The sequence below is a fragment of the Tasmannia lanceolata genome, unplaced genomic scaffold (genome assembly GCF_043159265.1).
Source record: "Tasmannia lanceolata isolate RefF3 unplaced genomic scaffold, GAP_Taslan_0.1 ptg000007l, whole genome shotgun sequence".
NCBI classification, from domain to species: Eukaryota; Viridiplantae; Streptophyta; class Magnoliopsida; order Canellales; family Winteraceae; genus Tasmannia; species Tasmannia lanceolata.
Window position 1 is genome coordinate 10,156,431 of NW_027518684.1, and position 15,335 is coordinate 10,171,765.

General features: G+C 37.3%; 1 protein-coding gene across 3 annotated transcripts; it reads right to left on the reverse strand.

Moving 5' to 3' along the window:
• Positions 1-140: 140 nt before the first annotated feature.
• Positions 141-14,944, reverse strand: IPT2 (tRNAisopentenyltransferase 2). Of its 3 annotated transcripts, XR_013252025.1 has the most exons (13): positions 14,624-14,932; positions 14,472-14,526; positions 14,244-14,323; positions 12,539-12,607; positions 11,107-11,185; positions 10,906-11,027; positions 7,115-7,189; positions 5,935-6,345; positions 5,665-5,740; positions 5,397-5,563; positions 3,302-3,611; positions 454-532; positions 141-284 (listed from the first exon to the last, which is right to left on the reverse strand). XR_013252025.1 is itself a non-coding variant. In XM_077385112.1 (11 exons), the coding sequence occupies exons 1-11, from the start codon at positions 14,789-14,791 to the stop codon at positions 3,468-3,470; spliced, it is 1,446 nt and encodes a 481-aa protein (XP_077241227.1). In that variant the 5' UTR covers positions 14,792-14,932; the 3' UTR covers positions 3,083-3,467. The 3 variants fall into 3 exon arrangements, 2 of the variants coding, with proteins under 2 accessions (XP_077241227.1, XP_077241228.1); XM_077385112.1 differs by lacking the exons at positions 141-284; positions 454-532 and having other exon boundaries at positions 3,083-3,611; XM_077385113.1 differs by lacking the exons at positions 141-284; positions 454-532; positions 3,302-3,611 and having other exon boundaries at positions 5,655-5,740; positions 14,624-14,944.
• Positions 14,945-15,335: the final 391 nt, after the last annotated feature.

Sequence of the window (15,335 nt, forward strand, 5' to 3'; positions counted from 1 at the left end):
TTTCGTTCACTTTCAATGGGTCTTTTCTCTGTTTCAATGGGCACCATCATCGTACTCTCAGACCTTTCTCTGGTATGTGGGGAAATTCAGTCCTTTATTGTAGTACCATTACTGCACAAAACACATGGTTTTGGGTGCACCCAATATACTTCACATGTGATCAGTCCAAGGAATCTTGTTGATGGATTGATGGGTAAAATGGTCTTGAGCTTGTTACCCTCCTTGAAAATCTCAAGGGAATGTTACTTATTATGGAAGTATAAAAGATGGAAAATATTGCTCACCTGTCATGGAATTTAGAGTTTAGATGACCTATAAAAACCTATGATTTGCCAAATTGATGGGTATTCCATGTGTGTCTACTAATATAATAGGTGCATAACAGAATGGCCACTGTTAAATTGTAATCTAATGGTTATCAGATGGGTTGGGCCCACCCAACTACTCTTTTACCTGTAACAAGTGGTGGTTTTGACAGTGATGTGTTCATCTTAGTTATTGATTCCGTTCCTCTGAGCATTTCCTTTTACATCTGAAATGGAACATCTTGGTGAGATTTTTTTTATTCAAGTAGTTTAAAATTTTAACAATAGAAAATATTTTAAAAGAAACAGGAAACCATGACATCAATGGCATATTTTACTATATACACACAGGCATGAAATTGACTCTTGATGAGGCTAATTAATATCAAATTTAGTGCAAAACACCAATGACACTCGCCCTTTGTCATATCAAATACCAAATATAAATATTATAAACATAGGGGAATGATCCCCCCCCCCCCTCTCCTAAACGATTTCCGTGAGAATGATTCACTAGTAGTTGATGTCTGTTTTAGAGAAAACCTATCACAAAATAATTAAAAATCTAGTTGATTTACTTTTAACGGTAAAGTATGGGTATTAATCCATCTGGACATTGATGAAAAGAGAAATGATATATTCACGTCCCTTTTCTTCCCAAGGCCACCCCCTTTAGTGTAAAAAGAGTAGTCGTAAATACATTAACAGTGGGTGGACCGGGAAAAAAAGTGGACGAATATTTCACTTCCCTATTGAGAAACACTAATCTGTTGTGCTCTAGCTTGAACTTCAAGTTGTAGCGGACAAATACTTGATCATCTAATCTATGGTTCTCCAACCTTTTTTTTTTTTTTTTCCTTTTTGATGGCATAGGGTATCCCACTCCAATTTTTAGGGCGGGACTATTCCCTACAGATGCGGACAGTCACGCAATCACCCGTAAACCACCCACATCAGGTGAGCCTGGGGGGATTTGAACTAGCATCAATGGGGAGCATACCCATGACTTTTAGCCAAAGAGCCACACCCGTATGGGTTAATTCTCCAACCTGTTTCACTTTGCAAAGTGGGTGTGCTCGAAGGTTTGACAGAGTATCTTAGTTTCAAAGTCTAAAAATTTTGAGACGTCTTCATCAAACGTGGTCATTCAGAGTGCTAGGACCAAAGTCGAAAACAATGATCTTGCAAAAAGATTTGACTGAGCTGCAGTATGGCCATTCAGAGTGCTAGGACTAAAGGCCGAACTTGGGAATCTCTTCATAGATTTTTGAAACGAAGCAAAGGGTACCAGGTGGCAAGCTCCATCGAAAAAAGTTAAATTTTTATGAAAAATTCCGAAGCAGGGGCCTTGTATACATCTATGTCAAGGTCTTCCCTGGAGCCCAACACAAACACAAAGATACCCACCGTTATAAGATGATTAGGGTATATACAAGATAGTGTCATGAAGCTTTGAATCAGGACAGTGGTTACAAAAAAGGTAGGGCGTTTGATTGGGTTTTAAATATCTTCATGTGTGTTCGTACTTTGCTTGCTGTTGATTTCTTCCTGTCACTAGTAGCTCTGTTTGGTTGCTTGTAGATGGTTGGGAGATTAGGAGAAAAAGAAGTCAGAGAGAAAAAGACAAGCATGAAAGATTTGGACGAAGATTTGTGAGTAGTGTTTGGTTGCATGAGAAAATTAGCGTAAGATGTAGGATGTCATTATCAAAATGTAGGGTCGAAGAGAGAGAAAGGGAAGTGAGAGAAAGAGAAAAAAAGAAGAAGACAATAGAGATTCTCCTAATTCCCCACACAAATTTCTCCATTTTGGTGAAAAAAGAAAAGAAAATTATGGGGGAAACATCTCCGCCACGTAAGCACCGCCTAGGATAAAATACAATAATGATGTCTACAAGTTGTCTAGTGGTCAAATGTTTAAATGACAACCAAACATGTTTTGGGGAGATCTTTGGAAGATCTCAAGCATTTGAAACTCTCACAATCCCCCCAAAATAAGCAACCAAACAGAACAAACGCTTTGACAGTTGTTACTCTCTCTCTCTCTCTCTCTCTCTCTCTCTCTCCAGGCTCGATTACGATGGATGGCCAGCAGAAACAGTACAGAGTAGGAATAATTTTTTATAATAAATTGCGTAGTCTATATCTTATACCTGCTAGTAAGGTTGCAAGTTGGGTCGGATTTTACCTCACCCGAAAATAACATGAGAAAGGTTTAGAAATCATGGGTCTTGACTTGAGTCAGGTTTCAAATTATTATTAAAAAAAAACACCTATTTTCGTGCTGAATTGGGTTTTAAGAAAAAATCCGAAACCAGAGCCAACTCTTGTGTTATATGAACTACTTATATGTTGCCTTAATAATATGACACTATTTTCCAGTATATTGATATAATTGGTTTCATTGAGGTGATCAGTTGATGACTTACATTTAAAGGTTTTTGTTGTGAAGATTTGAATGTTTTCTACCATCTTTGAAATTAGTCACTATGCGCAAAACATTAAAAATCCAACCCTCCCTAAAAAATCGACCTGCCCTAAAAAAAACCCTTAATTAATGGAGGCCATTTGTACAGTTCTTAGAAGTCTATTTTACACCAAATATGGAGGTGGGTTAGGATCATTAATGGAGAAGATTTTGATCGCAAAGCATACCTATTGCAGGGAAATCAGAGAAAGCAAAGAGTTGAAAACACTATCTAAACAAGTAGAACCCTCATTCCAAATGAAGAAATAACATAACGTGGTAAAAAAAAGAAGTAGAACCCAGATTCCAAATGAAGAAATCCAAGCAGGGAAAAGGAGTTTTCTGATTCTAGAATGAGAAGCAACCAGACAATCGTGGCAGGCTGGGGGAATCAGTTTTTACATGCAAAACTAAAGAAAACAGGGTGCCGTAGACCTAAGACTTGACAGAAAGTATCATTTGCATTCAACCAACAGTGCCTACCTCATAACCTTAATTTGCACTAAAAGTTTGAAGAGAAATCAACATACTGGAATTATAGTTGGAGACCAGAAACCTCATGCTCACGGCTTTCTCAGACGTTGTTTATTTCATCGGATTCAAGGGATGCTCTTCAAAGTTCACAGCAGTATAGTCTGATGATTTGATTTACAGACACCAGCCTGGCATCAAATCCAGCGTTGCAAAGCCTCTGCCTTATTCTTGAGCTAATGATGTACCAACTACCAAGCATGAATTTTGGGACTTTTTCCTCAGCCGATAGACCTGCTTTCGATGTCTGCTGCCCTGTTTGTGTTGTTCCCATTCATGCGCTCCTCGAAGAGTGCGATTGCCACAGGCCTGTCAACAGACAAGTCCAAGACATGCCAGAGAATGGAAGAGGATAATCAACGCATGCAATTGAAGCTATAAACATATACATGAACGCCCTGTTCGTTTTGGATTTTGAGAATCGGTTTTGAGCCCAAAACTGATTATTGAACTCGAAATCGCAATTAGTTTTATGATAGTTCTCAAAATCCAAAATGAACAGGGTCAAAGAAAGTTAATTGACTTTGACTATAGCTAAGAGATTTGATAATTCTGTTTTTCTGAGTTTAAAACATCCAGGGTCAGGGAAACAGTCAAACTAGGGGTGGCAATGGTTCGGTTTCGGTTCGGTTTGACCCCCAAACCGAACCGAACCGAAATTTGAATCGGTTTGGTTTTACCAAACCAAAACCGAACCAAAACTGAATTTTCGGTTCGGTTCCGCCAATTTTGCCACCCCTTACTCATAATAATTGCAAATATTCGGTTTCGGTTCGGTTTGATACCCAAACCGAACCAAACCAAAATTTGAATCGGTTTGGTTAAACCAAACCGAAACCGAATTTTCGGTTCGGTTTCAGCTTGGTTCCGGTTCGGTTCGGCCAATTTTGCCACCCCTAAGTCAAACCTTTGGGTGCCACTAAATTGGGTTGTTATTTGCAAATAAATGATTTCAAGTTGAAGCTATTTGTATATGAGACATTAAGGTCTCTCTGGAAGCCAATAACTGTATCATTGCTAAAACTATTATAGCTGTTGTCTGGAACAAGGTTGCTAGAGCGGGAATCGAAGGCTCGCAGGGAAGAATCCTGCTCAAGGTTGCCAGAGCGGGAATCGAAGGCTCCCAGGGAAGAATCCTGCTTCCTTGGGCTGGAAACAATAATATTTAACTTTCAAAACCACATGCATATAGTAAGATTATGTGCAAATAAGTTTTAGAGGTAAAGCTATCAATTATGAGCACGATTGTGTTCCGGAATGCAAGGTCTCAAATCCATGCATGTAATCCTGAAAACTGTAGCAATCCAAATTGTCACCACCAAAACCACAATCAAAACAAAGAGTTCAAGAACATGACAAGAACTTGAAGCTCAAAAAAAGCACAAGCTAAAGTTGCGATAAAGAACTCATTCCAATTACTTACAAGGAGGGCATAGGATGAAAAAGAAAGCAAGAATAGACAAAATAACCATACAACACCAATGCAGATCAACCTCTGACATGCATGAATACCAACAACTCACGAGACAAAGGAATCTATTTAACTTCAATTACAAGCATGGGATTTTTTTGGAGTAGGTAAGCAGGGATTGAACCTCCGACCTCAAAGTTGAAAAACAAAGTCTTAACCAATCGAGCTAGAGTCTCAACCCCAAATTACATGCATACGATGATGTGAAACAAAAGAGAGTTTGAAATCCAATTTCTTTACAAAACCAAGTTAACATATCCACCTCATATGGATTTTATTTATAAAAACAAAACAAATTAACATATCTACACAGAATTTCTATATGATCAAAGTAGTCTTGAATTTCCCGCACTTCTACACTGCCAAAATTAGCAAAAAGTGATTTTTCTATTCCACATGCTCCCATCGAAAAAGTGATAATAACAAGTTAGCAGGCCGAGACCAATCATAACTTTTAACATGCCGCATATAATGCCTAACAAGCAAACAAGGCATAACACAATTGGCAAACAGGCAACCTGTAATGTCCTTAAAAGAAACAAAAAAAAAGGTGACAAGACCATATTGAGTTTTAGTTTGAGTCTTGAAACTTTTTTTTCCTTTTTCTTATGAAGCATACTAACCTCACAGACATATTGAGTCCATAAGTCCCGTGGAGCTGACTTCTGGATATCGGCACCATTGGCTGTCTCGGAGTCCCTCACTGAGATTGCATCTTCATATAAGAAAGATTTAATTATGTCTACACAGGGCTCAACCACTTGTGTTGCCCATGAATTGCCTGAGTCGCCTGCCAAGAAGAGTATTTGGGTTGATTCAGTGTGGAACAACAAGGGCAAAGAGGAACGAAAGCAATAAATATGTTCACAGCTGAAGACCACCAGGGCATACAAAGGAATGCTTCGGTTGCATCAACATAATGCAGGTCCCATCCGAAAAATGTCCTCAATCTATTAAGCCTCCGTTTCTGAAAAACAATGAAGTACACTCAATTTTAAGCTTTAATGTGAAACTTTATAGGTATCCACTAAAAGATGTATTCTATAATTTGAGTTATTCAAAAGTTTCTGTTCTAAAAAACCACATGCTTTCCCGTGCATGTTTGTCAGTGTGTGTGCATGTGAGAGAGAGAGAGAGAGAGAGAGAGAGAGAGAGAGTTACCTGGCGACGGACGAGTCTCCGAGTGTTTACTTTTAGCTTGTCAATGGCTTCACTCAGCAACATCTTAAGCTTGTTGTCATCGGAATCTAGAAGGGCCTTTAAGTTGGCATCTTGAGCAATACCAACCCCTGCGCCATAGATACAATCATTCTCTTCATAGGAAGGATGGAAAGCCTCGTTATTTGAGAGGGAAAGTCTCAAAATATCATCAAATTCACGAACACCAATAGCCTGCCGCAAGCCTCGAGTATAGTTTGTATTTGGGTTATAAATATCATAGACTTCTTTGAGTAAACCTGCATCTATCATGCAGTCTACCCTTTGGTCAACATATCTATCCAGCACAGGGAGAGAAGCATCCACCCATATAAAGCAACAATCATATCTGAAATTATCAGCTCGACTCCACTTCTGCCCTGCCAAGTGTAATATCAGAGCATTATCTGAATGATCGAAAGCGTGTTGGATTCAAACTAGAGAAAGTAAATTTTGATTTTTCATCATAGTGGTGGCCCCTATATGTGATGCTAACCATACCATTTGGTTGTTATAAATACTTAATTTGTTTTGTCTGGAAAATGATCAAAATACCCATGCGCTCAAGAAAGTAGGGGGAAGAAATGAGCACGGAAAGAAAAAGAGAGGAAAAATAGGCAGAAGAAGAGAGAGATAAGTAAAGGAAAAGAGAGGAGAAAGAAGCACACTTAGCCATTTCCACTGGTCAGTTTGTCACATATGTTAAAAAAAAGAAGTAAAAGTAATAAGACAAGCTGAAAAAGAATGGAAGTGCCTAAATTCATAGATGGCAATACCAGCTCATAAAGAAAAATTACAGAAAGTTCAAAATTCAATTTTACCCCATAAGAGAAAACATAGCCTAAAAAGGTAGCAAGTAAATGTTTTAACCAGTCTTAGTGTAATCATATAGCAACAACTTTATATATATATATATATATATATATATATATATATATATATATATATATATGAAACAAAAATACATGCACTTGAGAAGAGAGATGAAAGCATACAATTAAAATGTTTTACAACTCAAAGCATCCTAAAAACTAAGAAAGGAACTATAAAACTACAGCAAAATTCTAGTAAATGCTTTTTTTTCATTTAAAAAAATCAGCAAAATCAAATCAAGCGATTGTAGTAGTTGATAAGGAGCTCAGACCTCTGAAGCCTTTCCTTGAAAAAGTTTGCTAGGGGGAACACCAGAGCTAGCATACAATCTCAGGTAATGCTGTACCTGCAACCAGTAATAACTACCGTTAAATATATTCAGGTCAAATATCATAGGTTACATGTTATCAAGCATATTTCATATAATGAGACTGATGAGGACATCCAACTAGGATTTCAAGTATGCCAGCACATGGGTTTAAATTTCGGCCAAAACAAATCGATTTCGACTACTATCGAAATGAAATCCACTTGAATTTGGAAAAATACCAAGTTTCAGTCGAAATTTTGGGATTTCGTTAATGTTTCGATCGAAATATGCGAAAGATGCAACTTTTCAGACTAAAAAATAAGTAAAGTTTTTGTTGAAATGTCGACATTTCTATAGAAATCCTGACAAAAATCAACTTCACTCGCAGAAAAGCTATGATTTGTGGACACGGACACGAGTGTCGCGTGTCGACACGGACACGAGTGTCGCGTGTCGACACGGACGAGGAGTGTCAGACACAGCAAACTCCAAAAAGTTAGAAACAGGGACACGGCTAAAATAGAAAGTACATATACTCATGATTTGTGGACGCGGATTTGTGTGCCGAGATTTAACACGGATATGAGATATCTGACATGGCAACCCCTAAAAAATTAGAAATAGTGTCACACTCATATACATACATATAAAGTTACTGACACTTCTAGCAGTACACTTAAAAGTGTCTAAAGGAGTGTCGACACGTGTCGGCAATAAATTCAAAGTGTCGGCCAAATCATAGCAGAAAATAGAGGAACAAAGAGATTCCTTTAAGATAATTTTAAAAATGACAAACATAAAAAGAAAAGGTAAAGAACCTTTCATGGATTTCGGTCGAAATTTCGTACCGAAACCGAAATATTTCTGTTTCAATGATGACCGATACCGAAACTGAAACTGAAATTTAAAACCTTGTGCCAAGCATAGACAGGGGCGCCAGCAGCCAGTCATTACCTCCATTTGTTTAGTGATGGATTTTCGAGCTTTGATCAAGATTGATCCGAACTCTAGAGCACAGATTGTCCAGTGTTTCATAGAACGTTAGAGTATTAGTTAATTTTGTACCCAGCTACTAATAGGAAATTGTGGGGCGTAACATTTTTTTATTTTTGAATGGTAAGGAAATGTGTGTAACATTTTTTATGTAGTGCAAATTTATTTGTACCATGCCAAGTAATTATGTCCTACCAAAACTATTCATTATCATATGTTATTCTCACTTTTAAAAAGAGTCTTAAGTAGTTACCCAAGTAGTTATGTCCTATTAAAACCCCCCATTGCCATTTGTCATTCTCTCTTTTAAAAGAGAGAGTCCTAAGTAGTTACCTAAATAGTAATCTCCTACCAAAACCATCCATTGATGTGTTTTTTTTAATGGAGGCCCATTGCTATGTGTTATTCTCTCTTTTTATTCTTTTCGTGGAGAACCGAAAGGTAATTCAGTTTCCATTCTCAAGACCGTTAAAAAACAAAAAATTTCTTTTTTTTTCCTTTGTTTTTCATTGGACGGCACCCAACCACTACTTGTCGAGCACAGGGAGGACTCGAATGGATACTTATTCATCCAGAGGATAATCACATAGGGAGGGGTACGCCGATAATCCATTTTCTTCTGTATCTCTCTTGTTGGAACACCCATGATGGGCCATGTCCACGTCGTCGAAGAGATGGTCTTTGGTCAGGAATATCTGAATAGAACAAACAGGCCCCATGGATATCTTTGCTTGGGAACAAAACAATTCAAATTATCCCAAATCGTTATGTAACTACCAGAACTTTTCTCTTAAAAGAGAAAGCATTGTACATTTTTGAAGGATGATGGAACGAATATAAAATTTTGGGTGAGCCTCTAACTTTCTTGCAGCGTGTGAATCTTTACAGATTCCTTGGTGCAAAATCAAGGACTCCTTGGTGTGAGAACAACGATTTTTGCGTGAAGCAATGTATTTTTCAATCACTTCTATTTCAATCTGGTTTCACTTTCTTGAATTTCTGATTTCAAACTCACAACTAGATCAAAATTCATTCCCACAGGCCCTGAATCAATTTTATCCAATCTTCTCAGCCCCTTCTATATTTTCAAAAAGACAAAACTATCCTTCCGCCCCAATTTGTCAAATCCACCCCAAATCGAAACCAGATTTCACAATTAAATTTTTTTTATTGTTCTTTTAGCCTTCTTAACAGGATATTGCTACTTTTAATTGATGGCATTAAAGTCTAAATCCCTAAAATCAACAAATTTTAACTTGTTCTCTTGGAATTTACCATTGAAAGGTAAAATCCTCCATATTGGAGTGTTGTTTGCACCTCATTTGAGGTTGTGGATGGCAAGCCAAATCTGGATGTACTATTTAAAGTGGACTGCACTTTTAGAACAACAACGAAGCTCCCAATCCATTTCTATTGGATCCTAAGGTGTGAATTGTAGGTGTTAATTGTCCGTAGTTCTTTTGAACTCGTTTGGTTAAATTTATGGTTCCAGCATACTATTTGAGTATGATAATCATTGTTGCTCTTGTTAGACATCATTCCCTCAAGGAGCCTAAAACCATAATATACAACCTTCAACACTAACCAAAAGTTTTAAAATAGTAGATACCTATCCTACTTAGTTTCTTAGTGTCAAAAGTTATAGGATTAGTCAACTTGTGACCGATCCAACATCAAAGATATGCTTGGAAATAAATAAATCAACTTGGCCTATAAACAAAAGCAACATACAGCCGGGCACATGTGATGCACAACGGCTCACACAAATAACCTTAGCAGAAAAGTGCATATATGAGTGTATATGATTTTTCTGGTAAGGTTAATTGAGTACACCGATGTGCATATGTGTGCGTATATATTTAAATATACATGTATATATATAGAGAGAGAGAGGGTTGGGGGAGGGGGGTAGGTTAAGGGCTAATAGGGCCCTTCTTTTTTCTTATTCTTTTTAAATGGAGCTAATAGGGCCCTTCTAAAAGCTTAATTTGCTAAACACAATATTTGTTTCACGTAAAGATTCATATTGGTCATGGGTTGAGATTTGAGAATAGTAGTTTTCCAGTGTTTCAAAACGTGAATGTGGGCCAAAACATGGCTGAGAAAAATCCTCGTTGACTTGGCACAACACGATCGAGTACTTGGTTACCTAGTTGATGTGGCTAAGTAGTCTGTTGATGCAGTCATCTCGGGGAGTCAAACTTTAAAGGACAGGGGTTTTAAGGGCACTTTGGTATATAAACTTTAAAGGAATTTTTAAAAAAAATTCCCTGTCATTTAGTCATCAGATAAATAAGAAAGTTTAGGGTTATGTTGGTCATTTAAAAAGGAAATTTGCATTACCCATAGAGTACTGTATATGCTAGAGTAATTATGATAATTAACTATGTAAGGTAGTAATAACTGAGTTTACAAACAGAGTTCTAATAGTATGATAGAAAAGTTTTTGGCATTGGATCAATTAGGAAGAGTATAAGCACCAAAACTAGATATCCACATCGATCTACTTGCATCGTTTGGGTGATGCCGCCATGTTTTGATTTGGCATTAAGTTTTTTTTTTGAAAAAGGTAACGATTTATTGATAGGAGCAAAGAAGGGACAAGGGTCCCCCAATTACGATTTGGCATTAAGTATTGATATACCATTTTAATCAAAGAAGCGTCTTCAACTGGAATAGTGAATGGATATCAAGTTTTCACTTCTTTTACTATTAGATAATAAAGTTTTTGATCAATCAAAGTAGCTAGAAGTACTTACCTTTCTATAGTCATTTGGATGTACCCTGTTTGCTGCAGCTGGATCGAGCTTCTTAAGAAGGTCAAAGCTAGCAGTCAAATCATCACAACCCCGATCAAATTTAAAATTTGGCTTTAGGTCCCCTGTAATAAATGTGAGAATATAAGATGATGACAAGTATCACGTAATGTATTATACTCTAGTAAAGCAAAAAGTCTTTACCAAGGGGGGCAACTGGAATAGGACAGTTATCATCCATATCTTCGATTGACTCATCCAGCAGGAATGAACTCACAAGAGCCTGAGTACATTACCAAAAACAAGAACTAATGCTCAGACTCTTCATAAAATTCAAAAGCCAATAATTTCTGGTCTGGTTTATGCACCACATAGTAAGTTAGAAGTTCGAATTGCACAAAAAAGAAATTGAGCAACAACACACACTTAAAACAGTCATCAAGAAATTAACTATGGGCCAACCAAAAAATTTTGCTGTTAAAAAAACTACAGATTTTTGTAAAAGGAAGCTTTTATTGGTGATATCAAAGAAAAAGATGTGCCAACGGAAAACAAAAAACCACAGGATCAACAATAATATTTTGGCCAAAACAAAATATGGCGGGTCCTATATGAGTGACAGTTTAACTGCTCACAAGCTAGATCAATCTGATGGCTCACATAGATGTTTATGAACAAAAGGATTGCATGGTTCATGCATCACTTTTCAGTTAACCGACGTGGTTCGAAAGACAAAATTTTAACGGCTTTATTTTTTAGCGATGTGAGGTAAGTGCTTATTTAGACTTCACATGCAAAATTCCGCACATCCATAGCTCCATATTGTAAATTATTGTAAAAGTCTTAGCGCTTACAAAGAACGAAAATATAAGTTTCTGAAACATCCAACTCAGTAGAGTTGGTCCTGAATGTGATAATTACGGGGGGAAAAGATATCACTTTTTAATGTTTGCAAATTATGCATTTTTTTTTTAGGAATTGTAACATTTTATGTATTTACTACCTGTAAAACTGGAAATTAAAAGGTACAATTAAAAAAAAGCTATCCTTGTTTTCTAGGATAATTGCAACACTAATAGACATTGGAATTCTTTTTCCATGGAACAAGATTTTTTTTCTATAATCTTTTTCCTAAATCCAAAGTATCCAAACAGACCCTTAGGGCGGGCGTGTTTGCAACCATGAAAAATATTCCATAGATTCTTAGTGAGCACAGTTGTGAGAGATGGGAGGAAACGGGTAGACTTGAGAGGGAGTGAATGAGAGGAGCATGAAAAGCCCCCAAGAAATAGGGAAAAACAAATTTGAAGTAGTGTTATTTTTCACTGTTTTGAGGGATTTCTCCATGTGTATCGCATCAAAGCCCCACTCCTCAGCTCGTTTTTTTCAATTGCGCCTACGAATATTACATAGAATATTTTTTCATGGTTTCCAAACATGCCCTTGGACGTTGGATGCTGGGAAATTTTATATAGGGAAACATTTCCAAGGAAAATGAGTTTTCCACCATTTGGCTAACTCGTTTTCTAAGGAAATTTTTATCCAAAATCAGAAATTTCTATAGTTTCTAGGAAAACATCAACACTACAAGACAGGATACAAATTTAATAAATTATTCCATAGTACAGTAGAATACCTGGATGTAATAATTTGTACCCCCAACAACAATTGGCAAGTGATTGCGAGACAGTATATCATTTATAATCTGAAAACCAATCTCAAGTCAATTGACAAAACATGGACAACAAAAACATGATATTACAAGGTTTTGGTAACTGCAATTGATAAACCACATACTACAAAGAAAAATTTAAACTAATTAACAAACACGCAATTTGAGGGAGCATACCACCCATGAAGCAACCAACCAATATCAATAATGAAAAAAGGCATCCGTTAAGGAATGAATAACAAGCCATGCGAACACCCTACAAGTTTTCCTTTTCCGCCACAAGAGAGACATTCCTAAATCTCAGGTTCCAAACCTCCTGCTCATCCACTCTAATAAGCAATGCACTACAATGAAAACAGCCTCTCCTCTAGCACAAAGCACCTAGGCAAATGCCTTCCCCAACATCACATCACATCACCCCCCCCCCCCTCCCAACCCCATCACCACCAGTCCACCACACACGCACACACACCCCAAAGTATTAGTGCAAAAGTATACAGATAAGGAATATAAAACCTATTCCAACCCTAGTTGTTCATTTCGTTTCAGGCAAAATGGCCGAAACATTCCGGTTTTGTTCGAAAACGGGAACGAAATGACCAAAATATCGTTTCGTTCCAGATTTCGTCCGATTTCGGTAATTTTGGAATGATTGAAGAGATTATAGATCAAGTGGTGGAGTTTCCAAATCAGATCGGCCAACCGTGAGACGGACCATCTTGTCCGATCTGGAGTTGTCACACTCAGATTTTTTATGTGATGCCTCCATGATTCTCTTTCTGTTTTGCTCTAATGCCTTTATCTTTTGCCACTTATTGTTCATGTGGAAACCATATCTGTATATTTTTATTTTTATTTTTGCTTTCTTATCTCCCACTCGTATCTTTCTAAAATTTGAGAAGGCACACAGTTAGCTAGCAGTAGGAGAAATAACTGCTTCCAAAGCAGAGCTAGAACTATAGGTGAACCAGCATCTTGGGTAGGCGACTGCCAATGTGGACCAGCTCACCTTCCTTTTTGGTACCATATTCCAACAAAGATAGTTCTCATTTCATCTGCATCACTCCAAACAAAGTCCCGCATACATGCTCAAGCCTAGACAGAATGCAAGCAAATTCTCTCCATCACTCCAAACAAAGTACCACATACATGCTCAAGCCTAGACAGAGTAATGCAAGCAAATTCACTTAGCTCATCCTCATCAAAATCTATTATCTAAGAATCTCGGCCTCAAATTCCAAGAAGCTAAACTGGATTCAAACTATTGTGTTAAAAACACAATTGCTTCCAATTTCCAAGTAATACCTCCTCATTTTCTAAAATTTCACAATGATGTTTCAATTAAGGAATCTGGCTGTTTACTTGTTATGTTTTGTTTGTATAAACGAAAGACCTTTTTTCCTGAATGTAATTATCAGAGTCAGTGATCAGAGATACTAACACAAATTAATGGCTAAATAAAATTGGCAGGAAACAAAGCAAGACATTCAACTATTTCGCATTCCACTAATACAAATTCTAGGTTTGTATCCAACGAATTCGTATTACTTGCAACCACAATGAATGTGTACAAAAGAAGCTACAATTCTTTACTATGTCATAAACAGCAATTCAATGAAACAGAGATTGCTCTCAGAACAGAGAAAAGTAATGAATTCCAAGCACTTACAGGAATTGCAAGATCACGAAAGTCCTTTGAAGTGAAATCGACATCCGTGCTAATGCTCCCCAATAGATGATGCGGAACCCCTACCATTCAAACAAAGGAAAAATTAATTCACCTACAATCAAATCGAACGTCTAAATTTCTCTAAAATAAATCCGAGAAGCAAAATAAATGAGCTGGATCAATAAAATGTGATAATTTAAGCTAGATTATGGAATTTTCGGAACACACCTTTCTGATCTTTGATCGGGACTTTGTTTGTGAGAACATCCAATCCTTCGTAAACCTAAATTTGAAAAAAGATAGATAGAGAGATGTTGAGAGGATCTAAATAAGGAAATGGAAGAGAAATATGGAGATGGGAGTAAAAAAAAAAAAAAAACCTGCATGGAGTCAGCGTTGAGGATCTCGACCGGGAAGAAAGAGGCAAGATCAATGGCAAGGCGAGATTTTCCCGACCCTGTAGCTCCCATTACCACCACCACTTTTGCTTTTCTAGGATTAGGGTTAGGGTTAGGGTTTACCACAGGATCCTCGATCCCCTCTTCCATCTCTCCCTCTCTCGCTCTCTCCGAAGACTGATGAAGGTTTCTATAGGGTCGTGTGGGGTTTTTTAAAGAGGGTTAATAGGGCCCACTACTCTCACTGAAAAGAACAATCAAGGCCGTTTATCTTGTGAGACCCACTATAGATACAAAAATACGAAAAGATTATCCGAACCGTCCAAAATTATGGACTTTTGCCCATTGGATTTGGTCCTTTGCACTGGTCTGTCCCGAGCCACTTTTATTGAATCAGATTTTGGGGATATGACACCTCTATAGTGGGCCCCAACAGATGAATGACTTGGATAAAGCTGACATCGGTAAGATGGGCCCAGCCCAATCTCATGTTGTCATGGGGCCAACATGACAAGGGTTCTCACAGTATTAGTACGATTCATATATCATCTGGTGTGTACCAATCAAAGCATTAGATGTGTGCCCAATTCATACGTTCAAAAACTGTGCGCATGAGTGATTTTCAAATTAAAAGAGTTTTTGAAACTGATTTTGAAGATTAAAAAAAAAAAAAAAAAGGTTTTATTTTGAAAAA

Coding starts and splice junctions, on each gene's coding strand:
- IPT2 (XM_077385112.1), bottom strand. CDS start 14,791: ATGGAAGAGGGGATCGAGGATCCTGTGGTAAACCCTAACCCTAACCCT. Junction 14,527..14,623: donor TCAACGCTGACTCCATGCAG/GTTTTTTTTTTT, acceptor TTTCAAATTTAG/GTTTACGAAGGATTGGATGT. Junction 5,741..5,934: donor GGAGACTCGTCCGTCGCCAG/GTAACTCTCTCT, acceptor ATTGTTTTTCAG/AAACGGAGGCTTAATAGATT.